The 25519-nt window shown below is 44.0% G+C and overlaps 14 protein-coding genes across 14 annotated transcripts; 10 read left to right on the top strand and 4 right to left on the bottom strand.

Moving 5' to 3' along the window:
• The first annotated feature begins 122 nt into the window (after window positions 1-122).
• Window positions 123-1143, top strand: FA14DRAFT_80832 (uncharacterized protein). Its single transcript, XM_025502933.1, has one exon. The coding sequence runs from the start codon at window positions 390-392 to the stop codon at window positions 1071-1073; it is 684 nt and encodes a 227-aa protein (XP_025353351.1). The 5' UTR covers window positions 123-389; the 3' UTR covers window positions 1074-1143.
• A 675-nt stretch (window positions 1144-1818) lies between these two features.
• Window positions 1819-3603, top strand: FA14DRAFT_125963 (cation efflux protein; the record flags this gene model as incomplete). The annotated part of the gene is made up of 3 exons (XM_025496729.1): window positions 1819-2644; window positions 2738-3157; window positions 3239-3603. The coding sequence occupies 3 exons, from the start codon at window positions 1819-1821 to the stop codon at window positions 3601-3603; spliced, it is 1611 nt and encodes a 536-aa protein (XP_025353350.1).
• Window positions 3588-5743, bottom strand: FA14DRAFT_80806 (uncharacterized protein). Its single transcript, XM_025502932.1, has one exon. The coding sequence runs from the start codon at window positions 5577-5579 to the stop codon at window positions 3795-3797; it is 1785 nt and encodes a 594-aa protein (XP_025353349.1). The 5' UTR covers window positions 5580-5743; the 3' UTR covers window positions 3588-3794.
• A 453-nt stretch (window positions 5744-6196) lies between these two features.
• FA14DRAFT_192081 (acyl-CoA-binding protein) lies at window positions 6197-6708 on the top strand (the record flags this gene model as incomplete). The annotated part of the gene is made up of 2 exons (XM_025501917.1): window positions 6197-6353; window positions 6422-6708. The coding sequence occupies 2 exons, from the start codon at window positions 6197-6199 to the stop codon at window positions 6574-6576; spliced, it is 312 nt and encodes a 103-aa protein (XP_025353348.1). The 3' UTR covers window positions 6577-6708.
• Window positions 6709-7070: 362 nt separating this feature from the next.
• FA14DRAFT_192080 (uncharacterized protein) lies at window positions 7071-8155 on the bottom strand (the record flags this gene model as incomplete). Its single annotated transcript, XM_025501916.1, has 2 exons — window positions 7985-8155; window positions 7071-7692 (listed from the first exon to the last, which is right to left on the bottom strand). Exons 1-2 carry the CDS (start codon window positions 8068-8070, stop codon window positions 7071-7073), a joined length of 708 nt encoding a protein of 235 aa, XP_025353347.1. The 5' UTR covers window positions 8071-8155.
• Window positions 8156-8537: 382 nt separating this feature from the next.
• On the bottom strand, window positions 8538-9233 carry FA14DRAFT_181707 (uncharacterized protein; the record flags this gene model as incomplete). The annotated part of the gene is made up of 3 exons (XM_025501131.1): window positions 8538-8572; window positions 8647-8745; window positions 8813-9233. The coding sequence occupies 3 exons, from the start codon at window positions 9231-9233 to the stop codon at window positions 8538-8540; spliced, it is 555 nt and encodes a 184-aa protein (XP_025353346.1).
• A 2387-nt stretch (window positions 9234-11620) lies between these two features.
• On the top strand, window positions 11621-14910 carry FA14DRAFT_162195 (uncharacterized protein; the record flags this gene model as incomplete). The annotated part of the gene is made up of 1 exon (XM_025499473.1): window positions 11621-14910. A coding segment is annotated over one exon (3275 nt), but the record flags the coding sequence as incomplete, so codon positions are not given.
• Window positions 14911-15192: 282 nt separating this feature from the next.
• On the top strand, window positions 15193-16626 carry FA14DRAFT_112658 (Gcd10p-domain-containing protein; the record flags this gene model as incomplete). The annotated part of the gene is made up of 1 exon (XM_025495982.1): window positions 15193-16626. A coding segment is annotated over one exon (1434 nt), but the record flags the coding sequence as incomplete, so codon positions are not given.
• Window positions 16627-16858: 232 nt separating this feature from the next.
• On the bottom strand, window positions 16859-18328 carry FA14DRAFT_181704 (uncharacterized protein; the record flags this gene model as incomplete). The annotated part of the gene is made up of 1 exon (XM_025501130.1): window positions 16859-18328. One exon carries the CDS (start codon window positions 18326-18328, stop codon window positions 16859-16861), a length of 1470 nt encoding a protein of 489 aa, XP_025353343.1.
• A 429-nt stretch (window positions 18329-18757) lies between these two features.
• FA14DRAFT_107152 (cysteine proteinase) lies at window positions 18758-20422 on the top strand (the record flags this gene model as incomplete). Its single annotated transcript, XM_025495799.1, has 1 exon — window positions 18758-20422. A coding segment is annotated over one exon (1665 nt), but the record flags the coding sequence as incomplete, so codon positions are not given.
• Window positions 20423-20528: 106 nt separating this feature from the next.
• Window positions 20529-21518, top strand: FA14DRAFT_80751 (uncharacterized protein). The gene has a single exon (XM_025502931.1). The coding sequence runs from the start codon at window positions 20620-20622 to the stop codon at window positions 21421-21423; it is 804 nt and encodes a 267-aa protein (XP_025353341.1). The 5' UTR covers window positions 20529-20619; the 3' UTR covers window positions 21424-21518.
• Window positions 21519-21818: 300 nt separating this feature from the next.
• On the top strand, window positions 21819-22841 carry FA14DRAFT_80748 (uncharacterized protein). Its single transcript, XM_025502930.1, has one exon. The coding sequence runs from the start codon at window positions 21843-21845 to the stop codon at window positions 22617-22619; it is 777 nt and encodes a 258-aa protein (XP_025353340.1). The 5' UTR covers window positions 21819-21842; the 3' UTR covers window positions 22620-22841.
• Window positions 22842-23272: 431 nt separating this feature from the next.
• FA14DRAFT_157718 (uncharacterized protein) lies at window positions 23273-24475 on the top strand (the record flags this gene model as incomplete). The annotated part of the gene is made up of 1 exon (XM_025497915.1): window positions 23273-24475. One exon carries the CDS (start codon window positions 23273-23275, stop codon window positions 24473-24475), a length of 1203 nt encoding a protein of 400 aa, XP_025353339.1.
• Window positions 24476-24637: 162 nt separating this feature from the next.
• Window positions 24638-25292, top strand: FA14DRAFT_185817 (uncharacterized protein; the record flags this gene model as incomplete). Its single annotated transcript, XM_025501481.1, has 1 exon — window positions 24638-25292. One exon carries the CDS (start codon window positions 24638-24640, stop codon window positions 25271-25273), a length of 636 nt encoding a protein of 211 aa, XP_025353338.1. The 3' UTR covers window positions 25274-25292.
• Between the last annotated feature and the right edge of the window lie 227 nt (window positions 25293-25519).

Genomic DNA, 25519 nt, shown 5'->3' with positions numbered 1-25519 from the left:
TGTTCTATCTGATAAGCATATGACCACTCACTGCATATTAGAGCAAGAAACCGAACAATTCGCACTGACGTTAGAGGTCGTTCTAGTCTTTGATAGCCTTGACGCTAGAATCTCATTGCTTGCAGCCGTAATGCAAGAATCGATTTCCGGGCTCTAGTGTAAGATGGATTTGACTGACTGACTTTACACGTCGTCGCGTTTACACACACTTCACACGCTGTTGCTTGATTGCTTAATTGACGCGTTGTTCCGCGGCAAAAGCAACACACAAACCCGAGATTTGGAATCCAACACTTTCATGATCCATCATCTTTGAATGCAGTTGTCGATGCTGATCGGGAAGAGCCTCTGCATCATATAGAGCTCACTCAAACTACTGACACACCATCATGTTCGGCGATCTGGGGCTGAAGCTAGTACAAGAAGCACGGGCAGCGGAGATCAATCAAACATTACCGCCTTACAATGATGAATTGGTTCGATTGGTGATGCTAGAAACACGACAATTACAGACACACATAAGTGGGTTATTGCAAGAAGCGGGAGGCGTACAAGCAGCCGAAACCGAGGAAAGCTTGGCTGGTCAACTAATCACCCATCATGCTGCCGCACAAAGAAACAAAAGATGTTTGTTGGCTTATCATAATGTTCGTTTGCAATATCTTCAATCCATCCTATGGTCAAAAGGTGGTAGCTTGGAACTCACACTGAATCACTCGATTGAATCCCCGGCCCGGCTGATGGCACATGAAGCAGACAAGACAACGCTCAAATCTCGTTGTAGTATGGCAGAATTAGCATTCGTTCGACAATATGCAGATTTAAATCGAGCATACAAGAGTGAATTTTTGGACGTGGTTGATGTTTCTGCAAGTTTGGGTAGAAGTACAAAAACGGATGATATTGGACCGATAAAAGAATTAATGGTTTCAATCGTTTCACATGTTGATGCAAAAGACGTTCAAACGGAAAGAGGAAGTATCAGCTTGCGCAGGGGAGAAAGAATGCGAATACTGAGAAGTGAAGTTGATGCTTTGATCATGAGAGGGTGGGTAAGCGTTTTGGACGAGTAGAGGAAATTACGGAAGATCGATACTTCATCCCCTCTTTGGAAATTGTACACTATATGCAAGCAACATTGTACCAATATCAATTGCAATTGTATTCTATGAATTCGGCTTCTTTGGAAGAGCACATAGAAATGATAAGTCGTCATGTTCTCAGCCCTTCTCTCTTAACTTCAGAAACTAAGAACTCCCTTATAAATCGCCACGCTTCAATCGAATCTAGGGTCGGTGCCCTTCTTTCAATCGTCAGTATCAGCACGATATCCATCTGATGGACCTTGCAATAAATCGTGATACAGTGATACCCGGCTTTAAGTGGCACTTAAGTTGTCAGTTGTAGTGCCGATCATCAGATACGCGACGCGTCCAAGCACAGTTTGAATACCCGAGTACATCGGTGCAGTGCATTAGAAAACACTAACCGAAAGAAGCATTTCTGACACGCACGCACGCACGCCCGTTCGATAGTGCCTGCTTCGATGAAATGGATGCTATGCGGGCGGACGGATTGAGTGGGTGTAAGTCAAAGAGACACGCTTAAACCCGATCAAGAAAAAAAGATAATGAGGGGAGCGCGCCACACGAAATAAAAAGAAAAAATGTCAATTGAAGAGATAAAGAGAGAGGGCGTTTAAAATCGGGTCCGTTAAAATCAAATAAAACAAAATCTTCGCTCCCCTTTTCCTTCATCCTCCATCAACGAGACGTAACTTTTTGTACGGACTCTTTCTTTTCCTCCACTCACACAAAGATGGCGTTTGGTAAAGAAGCTCGAATTATTACTTTATTGGTGATCGATGTGGCTTTCTTCTTATTGGAAATCATCGTCGGATATGCGGTCGGTTCACTTGCACTCGTTGCCGATTCGTTTCATATGTTAAACGATGTGATGTCACTCATTGTTGCATTGTATGCTGTCAGATTGGTAAATCAAGGAAACGAAAAACGTGATCCACGTTACTCTTATGGTTGGCAAAGAGCGGAAATTTTGGGTGCTTTGATCAATGGAGTTTTCCTTTTGGCACTTTGCTTTTCAATCTTTATGGAAGCAATCGAACGATTTGTCAATGTTACCGAAGTTCAAAATCCAAAACTTGTCGTCATCGTTGGCTCGCTTGGTCTTGCTTCTAATATCGTCGGCTTGTTCTTATTCCACGATCATGGACATTCACACGGAGGACATTCACATGGACATTCGCATGGTACAGAAGGACATAGTCACAGCCATGGCGCTGAAGATGGACACAGTCACTCACATGAAGAACCACAGCAACTCCCTTCGTCCAGTCCAATCGGCAAGAGACGTACACACGATCGCGAACGCTCGGAAAGCGTCAGCAGTCTATTAGGACATCCCGCTGCAACACGGGCTTACGTTGTAAGAACAGCTCATGATCTAGGATACGATGCAAATGCTGCAGGACCATCTTCTCATGATACACATGAACGTGAAGCACTCTTGAACAACAAGAAACAACAATCAAAGAATTACGGATCTTCCAATGGATCGCATGATCATAGCGAAAATGGAATCTCACACGATGATGATTTAGAAGATGGAGATGGAATGCGCTTACGTGGAAAGAAATCTGGATTCTTGGCAAGACTACGAGGCAAAGATGCAGATGATACCAAAACGAGCAACTCGCATAGCGGTCACAGTCATGCAGGTCACGGACACAGTCATGGTGGAGGTGAAGGAAGTATGAACATGCAAGGTGTCTTCTTGCACGTTTTAGGAGATGCTTTGGGTAATGTTGGTGTCATTGCTGCTGGTTTGTTTATCGCTTTGAGCTCTGCTTGGTGGAGATACTATACCGATCCTGCAATCAGTTTCTTGATCACAATCATCATCTTCACTAGCGCTTTACCTTTGGTCAAAAGTGCAAGCTTTATTTTGTTACAAGGTGTTCCGAGCGCAGTTCCCTTGGATGAAGTTCATTCTTCTCTACTTGAAGTCAAGGGTGTTTTGAGCGTTCACGAATTGCACATTTGGCAATTGAGTGAATCAAAGAATGTTGCAAGTGTGCATGTCTTGATCGACGTGGATGAAGCCAATTTGACCGATCAAGCTGCCACTTCTGCTGCAAGTCAACAATTACCAGAAACGACTACCATTATCGAAAATGGCGGTGTAAGTCCATCTTCTCGTTCATTGTTGATTCCACAAGAACATCGTTACATGGAAATCGCTCAGCAAATCCGTAACAAGCTCCATAAATTCAACATTCACTCTTCCACCATTCAACCTGAATTCGTTCGAGGTGGAATGCGTGGAGTCGCACGAGCACATGGAGTGGAGATTGATGAACATGTCACCAATGCTATCGGAAAGCTCGTTTCCAAACAAGGTGAATTGGTTGAACGTACAATCTCAAAGAACGGTTCTTCTGCTTGTTTGATTGCTTGTGGCCCTGATGGAAACTGCGTCGAATCTGCTTGTTGTCCACCAATCAGTGCAAACGAAGATGCCCCAAAGTCAGCCAGCAAAGCTCCTTCAACCTATGAACACAGTCATGATCACGATCATGCATAGAGATCCAGTAAAGATATTCTTTTACTATTTTATTACCTCGAATCTCGTAATGCTTTCCTTTGCCATGTAAATTTAATCTTGCCTCGTCTAACGTGCAATTCACGAATGCGAGAAGGTATATCGTTCTTTCAATGCGTTGTTTTAATACAGGATGTGTGACTATTATACAAAGTAAGGAGCATCTCCCCTCTTTATTGAACGATCGCCGCTCTTCGCGAACCCTCCTTGGCCAAAGATCTTGCCAAACGTTCATCGACTTGTTTACGACGATCATCTTCATCGAGTAAAGATTGTTTGAGTGTAATCTTGAGTACCTTTAATCGATCTTCAATCTCTTGAACTTCTTGAGATAAATTTGACAAAGTTTGCATTTGTTTTTCTCGATCAATGTCGAATTCCGCTCCACGAACGATACTCCAATCCGCGTGTCTCTTACACTTTCGTTTCGAATATCCGCAGATTGAAGGTACAATGTCCGCACCTTCCACCTCTTCGCCTTCGTCGATTCTGCCATCCAAAGGCTTTTCTTCGCTCAGGATTTCCTTCCCGGCTGTGCTTGCCGACCAATTCTGGAACCGTTCATCTTCCCAATGCAATCGTTCATCATATCCACACCTTGGCTGACCACGATTAGCAGCTGTACCATTGCTTTCAGCATTCGTTGCAGATGATTTTGTGGATTTCTTTGCTTTTCCACCTTTCTTGTTCGTCTTTGCTGTCGAGCTCTCAATTTCTTCTCCTCGAATTGGTTCCAAGGTAGAAGCACGATCTTCGGCCAGATGGAAGAACTTTGTCCGGGATGCCAATACGTCAAGACCTCCATTTACCGCGTCACGTTTTGCTTGAATCCGTTGTAGCTGTGCGTTCAAACGTACGATCTCCTCTATTTGCGGTAAGATGATCGATCGTTGTTCTTCCAAATCCACAGAAGTCAGTGTGGATGCTGTCCCATTACTCTCTGTTTTGACGAGTGATGCAATTGATTCTGCAACACTTTCACCTAGCAGAGATCTTAACCAATTCGAACGAGCATCATTTTGCTCTGTTGTCCAGATCACAATGCCTTCCCGCCTCTTTGCTGAGGCTATGCGCGGTAATTTGAGCATCTTTTCTGCTAAAGACTTTTCGTAAGCTGTGCTTCTGCTAGCTGCTTTGCTCACTTCGTTCCCATTCACATTTGCTGATCCCGTCCCATTGACAGCTTTGATCTTTTGAGAGGCAACAATAATTCCACATCGTTCGCTACAATACCTTGAAAGAGGACGCAGAGCTGCATGAGTACATTCGTTTCGAATACATTTAGGTTTCCAAGTCGTCCTTTTTTCTGTTGATCTTTCACAATTTGGACAAATGAAAACGTCCACCAATTCTGCTTGTTCGTCTTTCATTTTCATACAAATTGTATGATACCAATCATCACATCGATCACACGCGATCATCATTCTTTCTTCATCGTAAAGAGATCGACAGATACAGTATAGCTTTGTATCAGATTCTTCTTCTGCTGTTGGAGCGACGGTCAGATCTGGCTCAGGTGTTGCTACAATCGAATCTTGTCGTTCAGTCTTTGCTCTCTTATTAGCTGTGTTTGTCTTTCGAACTTTCTTTACTGTGTTTGGGGCGCTTTGCCTTTTTGTCTTCTTTTTCGTGCTTGGCGTAACAGTCGGAGTTGCAGCTCTAGAAGTAGACGAAGATGGTGGTGGTACAGAAGAAGAAGGTGAACGATGATCTTCTTCTACAGCCAGAACGGCTGAAGAGGCTGAATCGGATTCATGCGTCATTTTTGTCTTTTTCGCAGCAGGCGGCTGTGTATTGCCAGGCGATAGATCATCTTGCCTTTGTGCATTTATATCATTTCCCTCCCATTGATTTGCTTCGGTAGTACTGCTATTTGCTGTCCCGTGCGAAGAAGTGTTGATGTCATGCATTTCCCTTTCTCCTCCGCCTTCTTCTTCTGTTCTTAACGGACCGGACATTGGATGTGAGGACGATATTCTTTGCACTCTTTTTGGCTTCAAGAAGACCCTACCTTAATTCCATATCAAACAACTTGCCAATATTCATCCACCTTCCAACCCTGTGACCGAGCAAGATTGATGGGTTGGTAAAGAAGACAAATGTTTTATCATATGACATGCACCTTTTAATAATTTACGCGTCAATCAACACTTTTTATCTGCATGCTCGTGTCAGTCGTCCGCCCTCACCTCCTTTAGGGATATATCGTAAAAAGATCGCTTCCCGCACCTTTCATCCAATTTCAACACGCAGCGCAATCGTGGTGGGTCAAGCTTGCTTACCACGCGCACTTTGCTTGTAGGTTGGGGTGGGGCCGGTGAAATAGGTAGAAATACAGCCGAATAGTCAGAGTTTGTTTTGCTGGCTTTAGCTCTCTGTATTTGGGCTGGGGTGGGGAAAAGAGAGTTGAAAGAAAAGGGGGGGGGGGGAGAAGAGGTCTGAACTCCACTATCACAGAATATGAGAGTAATCCGTGCAGAGGAAGACAAGGTTTAAATGAATAAATTAAACAGCGCTCTTTTAACAGAATACCATCATCACATATCACATCCACAAACAACCAATACAATACACAATGTCTGCTGCTAAATTCGATGACGCCGTCAAGATTGTCGGTAGTATGCCAAAAGATGGTCCAGTTCAACCAACACAAGATGATCAATTGAAATTTTATGGATTGTACAAACAAGCTACCATTGGTGACGTTAACACTTCTCGTCCCGGTATGATGGGTGAGTAGCATGAGTTTTGATTGAGAGAAAGCTTGAATGAGTGTATTGACAGCAATTCTATCCTTTAGACTTTACCGGAAAGTACAAATGGGACGCATGGAAGAAGAATGAAGGATTATCCCAAGATGATGCTAAATCTCAATACGTTGCCGCTTTGATCGCCATTCTCGAAAAGCACAGCGATCAAGAGGATGCCAAACAATGGTTGAGTCAATTGAAGTAAAGTAGACTTTCTTTGTTTTTACATGCATGTAGCGTAAAGGGAAAAAAATAATAAGATCTTTCATAATTATCATACAAGCATCATATTGAGAGGATATTGCCGAATAGGCAAATGAGATATACTTCCACGGGGATTACGTTCAAAGCTCAGATGTTGCCGCCATGCAAAAGCTCAAAGACATTGTCTACTGCCCTTGATACTTCCTGTAAGGTCAGACTTCTTATAGTCGCTATTTTTGCCAGGATGTTATGACTTCGTAGACTACATTTGTTGTTCAGATTGCCTGCGTCTTTCCTGCTCTGTTTGGCGTTTAATAGAACAGACATATTGCATCTTTCGAGCCAAGCTGACTTCCCTTAAATTTTCCTAACACTCTTAAAGAACAGTTCTAAAGCAGATCGCATTCGCTACTCATGAATAGATATGAAGTGCTACAAGATACGAAAAAAGTCTTTTGTAGAAAACCAACCGTTTTGAATGATGATGATGACATCTTAAAGCTTTTGCATGGCGGCAACGTCTGAGCTTTGCACGTAGTCATCGAACTCTGCGATCTCTTCTTGCAACTCATCCAAAGATACTTTTTCGTCTTCAACAACCAAAGTGATTTGCAACATGTTAACACCGTATCCGACTGGAACAAGTTTGGAAGCACCCCAAACCAAACCATCCTTTTCGATCGAACGAACGGAAGCTTCGAGTGCCTTCATGTCGGTTTCATCATCCCAAGGCTTAACTTGCAATGTAACAACAGACTTGTGAACAGTCTTACCCTTAACGGCTTCCTTTTCTGCCTTCTTTTTGTTGTATTCGGCAACACGTTCTGCCTTGACACGTTCAGCTTCAGCATCTTCATCGTCGTCAGAGCCGAACAAGTCAACGTCATCGTCGTCATCGGCAGCAGCACCTGCAGCGGCGGCGGCACCAGCAGGTGTTGAAGCACCAAAGATACCAGAGATCAAAGAGGCAGCCTTGGCCTTGTCACCGTGCAAGCCAGGGTGTTCGACACCGTAGCTGGCAATGTGTTGGTACCAACGTGCAACGTGAGGGTACTTCTTTTCGAATGGCAATCTGACGGCATCGTAAACTGCGACATCAGCTTGAGATGGGGTGTGGCTGTAAGAGTGGTAAGAAGAAGGACGATGTTAGCTTTAATTGTTCTTTCAATAATCCATAATCCCTTCCCTTCATCACTCCCTCGCCATTCAAGTCAGTATGATTGGTAAAATATGGTTTCTTCAACGCAAAAAAGGCGCGGGGTCTTAAGCCGCTGGGCTCGGAAACACGGACCAAATCAAGAATATCATCTTTCCAACAACAGTGTAGAGGGGCGAACGATTGCCATCACAATATCCATCCCATCTCCAACGAAAGTCATTATTTGCCAAAACTGTAACCAGTTACTCACCCATCAACGAAAGAGCGATCGCCCAAGAATTTCTCCAAAGCGGCCAAGTTGGCATCGGTGGACATATCGGGAAGGCCGGCAGACATTTTGTATGTGTGTGTTTATGAGGGTTTGCTAAACGAGAAGCGAGTTTATATGATAGGTGGTTGGTAATGAGGAAAAGTTAATTTTTTTAGAATCTTCTCAAGATTCTTACTGTGTAATGCGTGCACGCTTGCTTGCTTAACAAAAAAAAGACAAAAAATTTCCTAACAGACGCACGCTTAAAGGAACGAATAACTAAGAAGGTTTAAGGCTTTTTGGCCACCCACACTGCTCTGACGCCTTTTTGTGGTTAATTTGGCTTAAGAACCGTGCGCGCTAGAGAAAGAGCAGATAGGCACGTGTACTTTCGAGAGCTTATTCTTGCAAGTCACTTTCACTCAGCTAGATGATGATGATGATGATGATGATGAAATCGAATGGCATCGTGGAGATCTGGAAAACGAGGGAAATGAAATGAACAGTGGAGAAAAAGCTGATTGGACGTTTACTGGAAAATTTTACAGCATCTTCAACAGTATTGGCCTGGAATAACAGCCGGGCATCCTGAGGATTGGTGGGGAGTAAAAGTGCATATAGTCAGCGCATATTCCGGTAAATACCCCTCTGAAGCCACTCACCACTTGTGTCCATGTGCAAGGGACAATCGTTCGGATCTTTGCAGCATCGAATGCAAATTCTGCCTACATCTGGCTCAACCAATTCGACATATGAAGCAACTCGAAAAGGAAGAACAATCGAGTCAATATTTTTGGGGTAGTATATCACTTCTCCTTGCATACTCACAGCCTCTGCAACTACTATCTCTTGGGTTACCTCTTCCTCCATCACCTCCATTTGAATCGTATTGACCGCCACCATCGCCGGGTACTAAAGTGGGCAGCTTGTTGGCATTAATACAGCCAGTGATTTGTTTGTAACGTAAATTGCCATCATTGTATCGCTTTTCTACGAAATGCGGTCCATTCGTCCAGAAATCATTTGGAAGTTGCCATTGTCCATCGTAGGGTTGCGTGCACCACGAATTCACCAAATCATTCGATCCATTCTCGCTTTCACCGATTGTCATACGAGATTTGGGTAAAATGAAACAGTATGTGTCTGCATCTTTTGCTCGTACGACCAGACGAGAGTCAGCGAGAGATTGTTGGAAGAGCAAGCCATTGAGAAGAGCCACGAAGAAGAGAGAGGAAGTATGAAAAATCATAATTGCGATTGAATGATTGGGGAATGAGAAGTGCGAGTTTGATAAAACAGGAAAAGATGTGCTGGGCTTAAATACCATTCGCATGCAATTCATTCTTACCTCAATCCCTTCAATTGGATCAAAGGAATCGCTTCCGCCGTCCCTAAAAGACTTTCATTATGAGTTTCAGCCAAGAAATGTATACATATCTTGCCCTCTTGAAAAAGCGGATGTCCAAATTCCACAGTTAATTTAGATGTCATAGAGGTGATCAAATCAAAGCAAAGCCAAGCAAAACACGAACGGCGCCGTGAGCGTCTAAACATCAGTCAACTTGCATAGACTTTACGGCAGAAGATAACCTTTGATATAATTGATCGCGCTATTCCGTGTCTATATGAGCGGGGCAGTATCATCGGGCTTCCATATCTTGGCGAAGGCTAAAAAGATTGAGTAGCAGAACTTGCTGGCCTGGAAATATTTCCGATGATGATAAAAATGCTTGTGTTCCACGTGATCGAGCGCGGTTTTTACATGGTGGTAAACGCAGATAATGTACATTAGAATCACAGCTATACGCGCCGTCCACTTTAAGACTGATTGCACGCGTGTGCTTCGTGTTGACAATTTAATAGTGTGGTGTTGATTGATGTTCTCTCTCTCTGAATAATTAAACACTGCTTAAATGCCTAAGAGAGAAAGTGTTGATCTTGGTTCTTCTCATTGAATTTAATGCATAAGTGTGCCTGCAATAAGCTCCACAAAACCCCATCATTGTGACATATCATCTTCTATCAACCATCCTATTTAGCAAGTACAGACAAAACAATTTGCTTTGATCTTTTCCCCATTCAAGCTGCCGACATTTACACTCTATCCTGTTCTGTTGCCCACTTCACACAAAGCGCTGGTCGCCCTGTCTATTTTGGGCAGCTCAAAGAATAAGCAGCAGCAGCATCAGCATCAAGAAGGGCGTAGAAGTACTGGTGCATACAAGCAACATTGCAGATCGATAATCATGTTTAAACAATTAAAGAATACCGGATATAATTCCATTTCACCATCACAATCTACCACCTCAACATCATCTTCAAGTTCGATTTCAACTTTGTCAGGTTCGCATTCATCAAGCTCTGATTTGACGAAAGCAACTTCCACAACATCAACCGGAAGTAGACCGAACTCACCTCATCGATCCTCACAACAATCTGCTTTGCATCTTTTACAACAACAAAGACGTCAAAATCAAACAGCGAATGGGAATTTGATACAAAAGTGGAATAAATCAAATACCACTACAAACAATAAAGGTGGAACACCTGTCAGTACGCCAAAGAAAGGTGTAAGAGCTTCTACGACCAATACAGCACCTACCTCCAACACCACAAAGTTGCCCAACACGGCTCGCAAAAAGGTCAAATCGGTCAAAGCGGTCGGTGGTGGTGAGGGTGAGAAAGAAGCAGAGAAAGTGGAAAAGGAAGATGGGAAGGTAGATCAAGAAGAAGGAAAGGTAGAAACAGAAGAAGAGAAAGTAGAGGAAGCACCAGAAGTCAAGAAGGATGACGAGCAATTGATCGCTGCTGCTGATGAAACAAGCGTCATGGAAGACAAAGAGGAAGACAAAGAGGAAGAGCCAGCGGAAGATGATGAGATGGACGCAGAGGGAGAAGTTGACGAAGACATCACACCTGTGCAAATCAAAGAATCACAATTAGCCGATCCCCAGATAAAAAAGGCAACAGAGGAAGACGACGCTGAGACAAGCTCCTCCAGCACACAAAATGTGGTTGTATGCGTTCGTGTTCGATCAACAACCTCCAAGAAAGGAGAGGAAGAAGCTGCCATGTGGACACTTGATGGTGATCTAAATCGTATCGTTCCTACCGAACAACACCCAACACTTGCGAAGAGAAGTACCGCAGCTGCTACTACTGGTGATGCAGCAATCGCAGAAGACGGATCGTATGACTTCCGATTTGATTCCTTAGTCTTGCCATCCCAATCTGCAGACCAAATGTATTCCGAACGCATAGCACCTGTAGTTGATGCTGTGGTAAAAGGATACAATGGTACTGTATTTGCCTATGGTCAAACAGGAAGTGGTAAAACATACACGATGAGTGGAAGCGAATCGGAAAAAGGTGTGATTCCCAAAGCTGTTGGACATATTTTCGATCACGTTGCCAAGATTACATCAAGGGAATTCTTGTTACGAGTTTCGTATTTAGAAATCTATAATGAATCACTCAACGATCTCTTGGCAGCCCTACCTTCCACCTCGGCTTCCGCTACAATGCAAAATGCCGGTTCTTCGCCCGATGACTCTAATGGACGGCCAAGCTCACCGATCAAAGGTGGATCTTCACACATGGTAACCAATGGAAGCAGTAACGGTGGTAATGGACTACGAATGTTCGAATCCGCCGGTCGTGTACAGATACAAGGCTTACGGGAAGAGATCGTTACAGATGCATCACAAGTGCTGGATCTTCTAGAGAAAGGTCAAAACGCACGCCATCAAGCAGCAACTGATTGGAACGAACGATCAAGTAGAAGTCATTGTGTTTTCATGTTGACTGTGGAAAGTAGAGCAAAAGCAAACAAATCATCAAACGTTCGACTAAGTCAATTGAACTTGATCGATCTTGCAGGTAGCGAACGTGCTGCGACTGAGAAAGAACGCAGAAAAGAAGGTGCATTTATCAACAAGTCGCTTTTGACTTTGGGAACTGTGATTGCGAAGCTGTCTGAACAATGTGCATCAGGAAAGCAAGAACAGCATATCCCATACCGCGACTCAAAGTTGACAAGGTTGCTACAGTCCTCGCTAGGTGGAAATGCTAGAGTTGCCGTGGTTTGCACCTTGAGCCCCAAAAAGGAACATGCTATTGAAAGTTTAAGCACGCTTCGATTTGGTTCACGATGCAAGATGGTCACTACACGTGCTAAGCAAGGAAGCGTGGTGGATGATAAGGCCTTGATTGCGAGATACAGACGAGAGTTGGAAAAGTTACGAGCTCAACTAGAGGTTGGCAATACGACGACATCCAACGAACAAGCTGTTGCCCCTGCTCGTGTTCAAGATGATGAATCGATCAAAGCATTACATCAGGAGCGTGAAAAAGCTGAAAGGGACGTCAAAGCGATGAACGATCAAAGAAGTGAACTCAAAAAGCAGATTGAACATTTGACAAGATTGATTTTGACCGGCAAAGATGTCGAGCAAGGTCAGCAGCAAGCCGCAGTCCCGGAAGAGGAAGATGAAGGCGATAGAAGCAAGCGCATTCGTGCTGCACGAAGGAGTGATTTGGGTACTTCTAGCCCCAGTAAACGCAATGTGGCAAGATTCCCCAACGGTATCACTTCTCCGCTGACACCGGTTCTTTCTTCTAAGATGAACTCCAAAGAGAACGGAATGGGCACTCCTTTGGCTTCAAAGCCATTCGCAATGGAATCTGAACTTGCTCAAATGCGCAAAAGTTTGTCAAAAGCACTGGCTGCCAAACAAGCATCCGAGGAAGCCAGACGAAAAGAAGTACAACTTTGGCAAGCAAAAGTGAGTGAGCTTGAAGAAGCAAACAAAGAGCAAGAAGATGAGCTCGATGAAGCAGAAGAGGCATTCAAACGATTGCAGACCGAAAGAGATGAACATTACAAACGAATGCAATCAGAAAGAGACGAAGCTTTCAAACAAATCCAATTGGAACGTGAATCGATGCGAGCACAAGTACATGAAGAACGTGAAGCAAACCGCCTATTGAAACTCGTCGCTCAAAGCCGCACTTCCGATCTGACCGAAGAACAGAAGCGATCAATTCTGGAAAGAGAAGCAGAGATCAAGAAGCTTCGACAACAGCTTGAAAAGGTGGAGAAAGAGCAAGAGGTTTTCCAAAGCAGCAAGGCAGACCATGACAAGCAGATTCAAGACTTGCAGGAACAGCTCGTAAAAGCTCAAGGATCAGCTGGTGAGCGTGTTACTGAATTAGAAGCAGAGCTTGAAGCTCTTCGGGCTTCTTCTGCCAATGCTGATGATGACGATGGACAGAATGATGCCAGTGCAGAATTCAAAGATGCTTCACAAGGCGAAGTTGAACTTCTGAAGGAGAAGCTACGGATCACAGAAGAGGAAAAGCAAAAGCTCGAAAAAGAAATTCAGCAGAATGCGCTAGACAGAGGTCAAGAAGATGCAGAGCGTGACTTTGCAGATTTGATCAAAGGAGGAGAAGATGCCAGCGGAAATTCTGCTGCACTGCAAAAAGAATTGCAAGAGCTCAAAGAGCAATTGAAAAAGCAAACACAAGAGAACAAGGATCAAAAGACTACCATTGAAGAATTGAAGGCAAACAACGGAAGCAAGCCATTGCCCGTTCCAAGTCTCTCACCTTCTTCCAGCGCCTCACCTTCAATGAACGACGATCTACGAACATCAATGGAGCGTCAGCTGAAGATGTCAGAAGAACGTTGCAAGGCATTGGAAAAGCAAATGGAGCTCTTGTCGAGAAATCAATCTATCCCAAGCCCACCAAGTTCAGTCTCTTCAGCTTCTTCTTCTCGTAATCCTACCGTGGTCGAATTGCAAATCGAAAGTGATATTCAAAAATCACGCATTGCCAGCTTGGAAAGACAGCTTTCAGAAGCAAGAGCCCGTGTACAAGATACAAGTTTAGGCAGCATCTCCTTGCCTGGAAGTCCATTGAAATGGTCTTCTTCTTCTCAATTGGCTTCTACTCGCTCTAATCCTGCAACGCCAAATAAACGTGGTTTGGACAACGTTCGTGAAGAAGATGACGATGATGGAGATGAAACGATGATGTTACATGCAGGACCATATTCTTCCGCTTCTTTGAACAACAGAAGAGGAAGAGGAGGATCAATGCGTGACTACAAACGATACAGTGCAAGCCGAACAAGCTTTGGAGGAGGTGATTTGGCAATTCCTTCGCGTTCAACAGAGGAGCTTGAACGTCAACTGAAAGAAGAACGCGGAGAGATTGAACGATTGAATGGCGTGATTGCAACTCAACGTACGATTATGGCTGAATTAGAAGCAAGTGTGGCAACATGGAAAAAGAGACTCCGTACACAACAAGAAATCATTACGAAATTGGTAGAAGCAGCAGGTGTAAAAGCTTCACCTTCTCTTATTGCACAGACTCAAAGCTTGGCTGAGACACCAATGATGCACAATAATGGCAGCAGAGGATCTGGAGCCGACTTGAAAAGAACATCGTCCAATGCATCCACAAGTTCTGCAAGTTCAGCGCCATACTATGGCGCACACCTATACAATCGTCCGCCTGCTGGATTGAGCGGTGCAGCTCAAGGGCTTGGATTGGGTTCTTCTTCACCCACGAAGGGTACAGCATGGTTGTCGAGTATGCCAGGCATCCGACCTGATCCCCTGCCATTACCAGATTATGCAATCAGTGCAGGCTTATCATCACCGAATGGAAAAGCTGCCCGCAGAAGAAAGACGATTGAAAACGAAATTGAATCCTTGAAAGGAAGTCCAAGGGTTGAACATACAAAAACACGATTATTGGAACCACAACAATCTACCCATTATCCCACCCCACCACAATCTTCTCATCATAATTTCCCTTCACCACAAAGATTAAGTAGACCCTTACCCGTCCCTGGTTCTCCGCCCAAACAAAGACCTTCGAAAGATTGGTACATTTGATTGATTGCTCTTCACACATACCCTGTACATTTGTTCTTTATAATTCAGTGATGCATTCATGTTTCCTTTTTGAGAGGTGTGTCGATAAGAGAAAGATGAAAAGGGCAAGGTATACCGCGTGGGAAAGAAGAAGTGCGGGAAGAATGAACTTGTTAGCGTGGGGGGGGGTGAACACGCATACGATAAATGAAAAAAAAAAAAGTTGACATTTCAGAAGAAACACGAAAAAATAAAAGTGAACATCTTGCCAAATTACGAACATCACCTACAAACGGAAGAATGGCGACTGATGAACTTATTGCCGGGTCGGTAGCTAATGCAGAACTTGCTGGAGCTGTTGCTGGACCCAGCAGCCTTGCAGCAGGTGCAAATCAACAAACCGATTCACAACAACAGCAGCAGCAGAGCAAATCACTTCGAGGTAATGCAGGTGGTGCAACATCTTCAATGATGATACGTAGACGAATGACGCATATTCCAGCTCGAAAGCCAGTCCTGTTACGACTAGCAAACGGGAAGCTGAAATCCGTTGAATTGAACCCAGGGAAGAATGTTTCTTTGGGTAAATTTGGAACATTTAAAGCAGATGACATCATAGGATTACCATTTGGATTAACGTTTGAGATCACAATGCCGAACAAAGGAGAGATTGGAGAATTGAAAATGGTAATCAGTTCGAATGCAGAAGAATTAGAAGACAATCAAGCAACAAATGAAAAGATTCAAGACGGCCAAAAGAATAATCCTCAAACGATGACATACCTTGATATTCGTGCATTAAAAGAAGGTGGTGCAGAAGGTCGTGATATTGTTGAACAACAAGTGCTCAATAACTCAACATTTGCACAAAGAACAAGTTGGAGTCAACAAAAGTACATCTTCCGAAAAGAGGCAAAGCATATGCGTCTGTTCACACCCGTTCCACCTTCACTCACAAATGTTGTCAAATATCATTTTGATAAATTTGATCGTGATGCAAGTGACAAACTCCGTGGTCTACGTGCCGATTCGCTGGCAAATATTTTGAGCTTAGCAGGTGTTGCTCCTGGAAGGCGGTATCTCGTTGTGGATGGGATTGGTGGTCTCTTGGTCGGTGCGATGCTCGAACGTATGGCCGGAGAAGGAAGGCTGTTGCTGATCAACGATTCAGATTCCCCGCCTCCTCTTGATCTGATGGCTCAATTTGATCTTCCCGTACAATTTGTTGATCCAGTCTTGCGAACAATCAATTGGGCAAATACAGAATCAGATTGGCAATCATTCTTATCACACAATGAACAAGATCATTCAGCAAGCGCAGAAGTATCTGAATCCAATACAGAAGCTGTTGAAGTAACAGCGATCGGAAGACCAATGACAGATCGTGATCGTCAACGAATGAAAAAGAAACAAGCAATCGCATCCAACCTGGAAAGGTTACGGAGCGAATACTTTGATGGAGAATTTGACGGCTTGGTTGTGATTTCGAAATACGAACCTGTTTCAATCATCGAACGTGTTTTACCACGTCTGGCCGGATCAGCAAATATCGTCGTTCATAGCCCATTCATTCAAACACTAATCGAAGCACATGCAGTTTTACGATCTCATCATTCAATTATCAATCTAAATGTTTCTGAACCATTTCAGAGAAGGTATCAAGTTTTGCCTGGCAGAATGCATCCCGAAATGATGACTTCTGCTACGGGTGGGTATATCTTACATGGAATACGGGTCCTGTCGGAAGAAGAGACAAACGCTGCTGTGAAGAAGAATCAAGAGGCGGAACAGGCCGAGGTCAACGAGGAGAAGGCATCTATCGAAGGAGAAACAGAACAAGCAAACAAGAGGCAGCGCACGGAGTGATTGGCGACTTCTCAACGAAGTCAATATAACGAGATGAAGGGCATTTGATTTGACCAGCTCCATCTAGACTTCGGCAAAAATTTCTGACGTTGGGCAGGATGTATTATTCGCATCGGGCTCAGAAGAAAGGAGATCCACAGCTTTGGGCGAAGATTCGCTGGGGGGCATCCTGTACGTTGGCTCCTTCGCTCGCCTTCTCAGGTGTCTTGGGTAGGTCTTCATTACTACTGCTCGCCTTCTCAGGTGTCTTGAGCAGGTCTTCATTACTACTGCTAGCCTCGTTGATTGGATCGTCGACAACTCGTGCATGCATCAAAGGCACGGACGGATCGTACACAATTCCCAGCGCTTTCTCCTTTCGAATGCCGTCAATTCCCTTGACGATTTCGTTCAATCTCTCCTTTTGTACCTTAAGTGCTTCCGCATTAGAAGCGTCGCATCGCCATTGGACGTCAAGGAAAAGCTGAGTGTAATCTTCGTGCAAGAAGTCCGGTCCAGGTAGAAGGTTTTGCAAGCAGACATGTTCCCAAACACCTTCTTTGGAAAGACTTAATTTGTACAACATTCGTTTATATCGCTTTGCGCGGTCCAATCCATCTTCAGTCATTTTGTGCTGTTCCAAAACCCATTCTTGACCTTTTTCGCTGCCATTAGCAATGAAACCATCTTCAGGATCCGAAAGCTTCTCTCGCACATGCGGAAGGAAAAAATTATGCAATGCAGTCTTGGCATTTCTGACTGTCTCTTCTTTACGACATGGAGGCTCGGGAATGGATGTGAAAATGATTTTGGAAGGAGCGATGATTGGGCTCAAAGAGCGAAGACGCTTTTTCGGTCTTTCATTGTCACCGTAGTAGTATTCTTGAAGGTCCTGCTTTGCAATTGGTAATCTTCCTGGCGGCTTGAAAATTTCCTGGCTTACCAAGCGAGCTAATTTCTTGTGATGTGGAAGAACGTTGAACATTTGTCTCGAAGGAGACAAAGATGCCATCAATTTCGGATCGCAGCCTGTAGTCTTCAAATCTTCTTGCAATTTATTGATTTCGTTGCCTGCGATTGCACTTCTCATGAGTTGATTCAAATGACAGCCGAACCGGTCAAATGCGTTGTAGATTGATTGGTTCATATCAAATTGCAACAACGGATCGAGGATTTCAATCAAGTTCATCGGATCGATTTTTGGGATTTGCACGGCTTCATTCTTTGTATTGTAGTCAAACATCTCGAATGGTTTAGCGCTCTTCATTGCCAACGCTTTTACTTTCAAGCGTTTGTTGATCAGTTCTTCCAGACATGGTCCATCAAAGAGAATCAATGGCTCATACTGATCTTGACGGGGTTGACTCAATTGTCGGAATAATGCCTTGCTATGCTTTTCGTCATCATCTCGAAGATCACGATAGAATTTTAGTATGGCCTCAGGAATTTCTTGGGATTGTACGGTCAATTTTTGCTCAATGTATGCGCCTAATTGTGCACGATATCCATCTGGAGGCAGCCATCTTTCAAATTTTCCCAAAGTGGAACGCATACCAATGATTCTCGCTTGCCATTGTACCTTTCTGTAGCTGTTTATATCACAAAGCATTGTATTTGAGTTGATTGATGTGATGATGATGAAAATAAGAACGATTGTGTGTTTGAGAAGCTGTTCACGGCACCGTAGAGGGTTTAGGATCTGGTTGTGGCTGAATGCATTCAATTAAAGCGCGTCTTTGTTCACCAATGAACCTGACTGACTGCACGGAAATTTAAAAGCGGCTTTTATGATAAAGTATGCACAACAGCGTGTGACGCGCGACAGCAGTGTTTTTTACTTGCATATGCTAATAAACAGTATTCTCAAAACTTTCTCCACTATTCAAACATCATAGATACCATCAATACTGGCAAAGGGAAAGTAGCAATGAGTGAAGGAGGTTCAGCAGTGCATTCAAATGGAGTAGCAGGTCCTTCATCTCCATCCGCCTCCGGCAAACGACAATCATGCAGGCATTTGGAAAGCAGCTCGGAGAATTTAAAGAGATATGCTGCCGGTTTACGATGGGGTAGAAAAGTACGAAGGGGAGAAGTACGCAAAGACGAGGATGAAGAAGGTGACCAATACGATAACAAACGGAGAAAGTTACTTGCCTATCCAAGCTGTGCGATTTGCAAAGCATCTTTACATCGACCTTTTATGTGCTTAGAATGCGCACTTCCGGCCTGTTTTCTCAATCATGTTGAATATTCAAGCGATTGTCAAAGACAGCATTTACGCAAATCAGGACACGAAATCGCTTTTGATATTTTTGATGGAACTTTATATTGCTCGGGCTGTGAGGATGTTGTATATGATGACAAATTTGAAGAGATCGCAAGCAAGGAAGTCAACCGTTCTGTCTTACGAAGACGTGTGGATCGATCAAAAGGGCAGAATGCAGGAGGAGAAAATGCAACGACACTTTGCAAAGCTGCTCGTGGAATGTACAATCTTGGAGCAACATGCTTCATGAATGTTATCCTTCAAGCATTTCTTCACAATCCGCTACTTCGAAATTATTTCCTATCAGATCGACACAATACCGCTCTATGTCCTGCTCGAGAGAATTGCTTGGCCTGTGAGCTGGATACACTATTCATGGAATTCTTTTCTACCAGCACTCGAGCTGCACCTTTTGCTCCAACCAACTTCCTATTTTGCATCTACCTCGCAAGAGAATCGACCGAGCTGTCAAGTGGAGCCGGAGAGCATGATGCACATGAGCTCTTCATCGCTTCACTGAACGGAGTACATTCGGCTTTGATGGCAGTAGGAAGAGAGCCCAGCAGTCGATCCGATAGACTACCTTTGTACCCGTACGGCGATCAAGCACATGGGCTGGCTGCCAGTCGTAGCGGATCGGCAAGCAATGCAAGTGAGGATGAGTATGGCAATGGAGCGACATTCAGATTCACTTCGGATATTGTTTGCCCTTGTGTGGTACATCGAACATTCTCGGGTGTTTTGCAAAGTGATGTGACATGTCAGAGATGCGGATGGACTTCTACAACCCATGATCCATACTTGGATCTATCGTTGGACATTCGCTCAAGTCATGCCCGTTCTTTGTCGATCCCGCTGTTTGAGACGGAGTTAGATAAGAAGAAGAGCAAGAAGCAAAAGGATCGTGAGGAAAAGGAGCGCAAAGATCGAATCCAACGAGAAGGAAGTGGACTGGACGATGAACAGACTTTGGTCGATTGTATGAGACGGTATTGTGCAATGGAAAAATTGGCACAATCAGATTACAGTTGTGCTCAATGCGGTGTGCCGTCACAAGCTGTGAAGCAATTGAGTATTTGTCGATTGCCACCAGTGATGTGCATCCAATTGAAGCGCTTCGAACACAATACCACGACAGGTTCAAAGATTGAAAATCGTGTTCGCTTCCCGCTAACATTCGATATGAGCGAATTCTGTACAAGCACGATGCGAGACGATTTGGAACAAAAGGGCGATCCAGAAATTCATCTTTATGATTTATTTACCGTTGTGGTTCATGAAGGCAAGCTCAATACTGGACATTATTATTGTTATTTCAGATGGAGAGATCAGTGGTTCATTGCAAATGACGACAACGTGCAACCGGCAAAACTGCAAGACGTTCTTTCCTGCAAGGCCTACCAACTATGCTACAAACGACGGATGTTGCAAAACGTTCGACAGGGGCTGTGATGCAGAAATGCAATGGGCACAAAGTCAATATCCGATCCTTCCAAGGTTTCACGGATGGTATCTTGACCATGGGGCTGAAGTGCATAGCCTGGAATGGGACCTCTGATTGCCACTGGCTGTCTATATAAGTGGCCAAATTCGACTTTAGCTTCACCTTTCCCACCACATCAGCGAAAGACAGAATGAATCTCTTTGGCTTGGTCTCTTTTGTTCTTATTTTCGGGTGTCTTCTGTCTCAAGGCACGGCTGCAGACGCATCGAGGAATGTGGCAACACGAAGACCACCACCTGCGCCAAAGTCTCTGCAACGAGTAGGAATGACCCAAAGTGATGTCACTTACAAGCCACCGGAAGCAAGTAGAGCTTCAGCTTCTAATGCTCCAAGACGAACATCAGTGAGACAGAGTGAATTGATAAACAGGCAATCGCCTGCAAGTCGACCACAGCATAGAAGGGTTCAAAGTCTCTCCCAAATTGAAAGACCTATCTCTGCTGAACAAAGCAGACAGAGTGGTGGTCTTGCCACTCATCAACGTAGCGGTTCCAGCGTACAGCCTAATACCGCGCCACAAAGGGCAACTTCAGGCCAACTATCTCAATCGAGAAGGCTGGACCGAAGTGCCTCAGGATCAGTCCGTTCTGTGAGCGATTTGAGAACGCCAGTAGTGGGTCAAAAGGTGAGCGGTCGACGACCACCACCGGCGATACGAGTAACTTCGGATTCTCAACGATCACAAGCTCCGCCTTCTGTTTCTCAAGCACGACCATCTGGACAACACAGTAGAACGCAAAGTCAAACTCAACTGGGTCGTAGCACCTCCATGCCTCATACTGCTAGCCAAGTAGGTCATGGTGGAAGTCATCAACGCAGTATCTCAGGTGTACAATCAAGCATGGCGGCATCAAGAGGTACAACTTCATCTGGAGTTTTGCAACAATCACGACGGTTGAGTCGAGAAATATCTAGACCGGCATGGCGTCCATAATGCATTTTGAGGTGTAGCTATTCTTTATTGCCTGTTCGTTTCTGTCATGTATTGTTTGTTATAATTTATTCTGAATGTACATTTATTAAGAGCAGAAATCGAGTGAGAACGGTGCTGCTTAATTATTGCAAATCTCGTCGTTGTGGTCAAGGATGTTTTCAAAATAGTGGAACGTGCTTGGTTCGTGGATTGATCGTTTCAAGCTTCTATACTCTGAGCCCCGTGTGACCATTCTAATATCACGTAACAGATCATTCAGCTTGCCGAATCGGAAGGGCACGGAGAATTGCTTTCACAAAAATTTTGGCCCCGTGTTGTTTATCAACCACAAATGAGATTGAAAGTACATAAAACGCACAATTCAGCAGACGTTCCACATTGACTTTCAGCCATCATCTTAACACAATAGTTTGGTGAAGATGAAGAAAAGTTTATTTTTAGCTATTATTTTGGCAGCAAGCACTTCTTTAACGAATTGCTTGCCGGCCACAAATAACAATCAAGCGTCTCGACAAGTTCAACGTGCCACTCAAGGTCGTGTTGTACCGCCGCCAGTATCTTTGGGTAGAATTATATCTCCTCAACAGAGAGTAAGTGGGACTGGCCCAACAAGACATTCTCCTCGATTAGCTGCTCAAAGACAAGCACCTTATCATGCTCAGGGAAGTCCTCCTGCTGGTCAGCAAGGGCAAGGTAGTCATACTACTGGTCAACAAGTACAACATACACAAGTAAGCATTCATCCAGGCACGGCACCAGCTCCGGCAACGAGAGGTCAAATTGCACAGCAAAGGCGATTAGCCCGTGAAGAACAAAGAGGATTGCATCAAGTGTCCGATTTGCAGACACCGCAAACGAGAGGAAGAACAAGAAATACTCAGCCACAGGCTAGCTTACATGCAACACCTGCTCCTCAACAAACTGGTCATCAACCTGCACGTACGCCAGTTCAACGAACAGCGCAAGTAGGTGTGACACCAACTCGTCAACGTGGAGTTCCAGAACATGGATTGCGTGAGATACCTCCAGCTTCTAGACGAACTGGTGGCCATCAAGCTGCTCAACGTCCTACTGCTGAACAAAATCCTCCTCCCGAGCATAGAAGACCCGGCTCATGGGTGCAAGTCGAAAATCCTCCTACTGCAAAATCAAGGATGTACCAAGCCGGATTGAAAACGCCTACGAAAAAAGAGTGAGATGTGTAGAAAGTTATGAAGGGACTTATACTCTCGAATGAGAGTACACCTGCTCTAATAGTATAGAATTTAAAGGATCCATCATGTGATATATACTTCTTGTTTCATTCCAGACGAACTTGTGTGTATTTTTGTTACTACTGCGCGACTTGCTAAACTTGCGTATTTTGGGGCCATTCTCTCTATTTGTGTTTCCTTTCAATTGTATGTACAAGATGGCAGGCTATAAATACGAGAGATAGGAAACTGAACAACTATATGTTGCACATTTATCTTTCTTATCTCATCAAGATGAAAACGTTTCATATGTTTATCCATTTATGTCTCTTCCACTTCCTTTTTGGCCTTGTTAGCTGCGCAGCGCTACCCTTCCTGAGCCAGTCAAGAATATCTCCAAGAAAAGAATAAGCGGATATGGTCAAAATACGATCACTCAAATCAAAAAAGCTTTTACACAATTTGACAGTCTTCTTACACACTTGAATTTAGCATTATCACCAATTTCACATCATGACTTAAGTACAAATTTCATTGTCTGTTTGTTGTTTACTAGTGTCGGGGCTCTTGTTGTCATACACCACAAAAGGGGAACATTTATAAAGGAAAAATACTCAATCAGCTCTTTGGCTTCGTCCACCACATATCAAGCCTCTATGAAGTACAGTCTTGTAATCTTTGTTCAAGTATTGCTAAGCTTGTACGTCTTCCCAGCTCATGCTCAAGAATTTTTTTCTGATTCCGCAAATGAGATGAAGAAGCGCTCAAGAGGAAATGAAGGAAGTAATCAATCAGCTTCAAATAGTGCTAGACCTACTAGAGGTTCATCTTCAGCAGCCAGTAGTACATCAAGTGGTACATCGAGAAGTACATCAAGTGGTACATCGAGTAGCACATCAAGCGGTGCGACGAGTACTTCGGCCAGCTCCACGACCAGTAGTTCAGCGAGCGGTTCAACCAGTAATGCAGGCGGATCTACAAGCACTTCATCCTCAGATGTACATCCAATTCAATCTACAAATCAGCGTAGCCAGCTTCGTACAGCCAGATTTCCAACATCCAGGGCCCAGGCCGGAAATGCTGGCAGCCAACGTCGCCGACCGGCTGGTATTGTGATTCGAGAACCGTCTACCACTTCACGGCTAAATACAAGACCACATCGATCGCGAGACGAAGAATATCGATTGAGAGTACGTGAAAAGGCTAATTTTGCGAGGAAAGCGCATCATGCACAACATTTGAGAAGTAGTAGATTCACTCATCCAGATCGATACACGCAACACATCTCGAATAGAAGACGTACGCAAGATCAAATTACAGCTCATATTCGAGCACGGCAATCTTCGCAGTCTCAAAGTGCTGCCACTCGTTATTCAAGTCGAATTGCTCGTCATCGCGAGCGGATTTTGACAGCAGATACACCTTCTACATCTACTCAACCGCCTTCAAGACAACGGTCTTCTAGAGCTAGGCTATTTCACAGCGGGTCACAAGATCAAGTTGTACCCGATTTTCATACGCGACAAAGCACGAATCAGCTTTCAGGTCGTCGTCGTGGCCGTGAATTGATTTCCACGCCAGCTGTAAGAGTTCCAGATGCAGAACGGTTACATCCACAAGCAAGTCCCCATATGACTCCATCCATACCCACAATCCGCGAACAAAGTCGTAGAGAATCAAGAACTAGTCGTCTAGCTACTGCCTCCTCACAACAACCAGAAACAAGTTCTTTGCGACGTTCAAGAGAAGATTTAATTATCGTTCAACATCCGTCACATCCAGGCAGACCAATCTTTGGTGTGGCTTATGAAGCTCCATTCGAAGAGGACCGTAAAGGCAAAAAGAGAAAGACGGATTAAAGTGACTTTGTATATCACTTGCGTCCCGTGAACAGCCTCGTGGCGTAACGTTTATTTAGTTCGGGGATATGATGTACATTTTGAACACATCATGAGTCATATAATGTACATAAGGAACTTTTAATTTATAGCAAACAATTGACTCTCTAACATACACTCAAAATGAAAGGCTATCACTGCTATTTGCTCTTATGTTTGACTCAAGTATTGTTCATCTTTATGCTTAAGCCAGCAAAAAGTGTTCCAATCTCAGCTACAATCCATAGGACACTAGATGAAGAAGATATGCCTCGATCAACAGTCAGGATGGCATTCGGTAATGGTGGATCAACACAAATTACAGCTCATTCGTCAAATGGAGCGATTTCATCAATTCATGATGCAATAGACTTACACAGACAAGTAAAAAAGACGATTAGCAATGTTCGTAACCTTGTTCGATCAAGGAAGCAACAGCGTATACCTCCATCTTCTGCAGGTCGTATGAATGCATATCACCCTTATGCAAGAACAGGAAAGCCTGTACCTTATAGCACAGGTCATATGGAGGACAACAATCAAAAGCAATATCATCCTCACTTGCAACATACTACATCAATGCCATCACATGAAATACATCCGCATGAAGCGCATCCGCAAGCAATGCATGAGATAAGTTCGGGTCAAGGGCATCAAGCAAAACATCAAGTTCTTGTTCAGCATCCTGGTACGGACCACCAAATGCCACACTACTCAATGGCAGCCGAAGCCCCTTTCAGAGGCAAATATAGAAGCCAAAGAGCTCAACATGTTCAATAGTATTATCTTTCACTTGTCAACGTTGACAATGTAGTTCCACTTCCAACCAATTTGACCTCTAATTCCTGTTTTGCATGATAAGAGTGACTACTGTTTCATTAATGGGCGTTTCTCCGTTCAAACATGTCAATGCGATGCAAACAATGACAACAAATTGATACACAATAGTCGGAGAAAGAGTTTTTTTCTTCATCGCCACACGCCATTTATCCCCTTCCTTTCGACCAAGCGTATAAATGGTGTATA

The sequence above is a fragment of the Meira miltonrushii genome (genome assembly GCF_003144205.1).
Source record: "Meira miltonrushii strain MCA 3882 unplaced genomic scaffold FA14scaffold_4, whole genome shotgun sequence".
Lineage (NCBI taxonomy): Eukaryota > Fungi > Basidiomycota > Exobasidiomycetes > Exobasidiales > Brachybasidiaceae > Meira > Meira miltonrushii.
This window is presented reverse-complemented; position numbering and strand designations above follow the sequence as displayed.

Bases quoted from the DNA above. Each gene is read 5' to 3' on its own strand.
- FA14DRAFT_80751 (XM_025502931.1), top strand. From the start codon at position 20,620: ATGAATCTCTTTGGCTTGGTCTCTTTTGTTCTTATTTTCGGGTGTCTT.
- FA14DRAFT_80832 (XM_025502933.1), top strand. From the start codon at position 390: ATGTTCGGCGATCTGGGGCTGAAGCTAGTACAAGAAGCACGGGCAGCG.
- FA14DRAFT_80806 (XM_025502932.1), bottom strand. From the start codon at position 5,579: ATGTCCGGTCCGTTAAGAACAGAAGAAGAAGGCGGAGGAGAAAGGGAA.
- FA14DRAFT_80748 (XM_025502930.1), top strand. From the start codon at position 21,843: ATGAAGAAAAGTTTATTTTTAGCTATTATTTTGGCAGCAAGCACTTCT.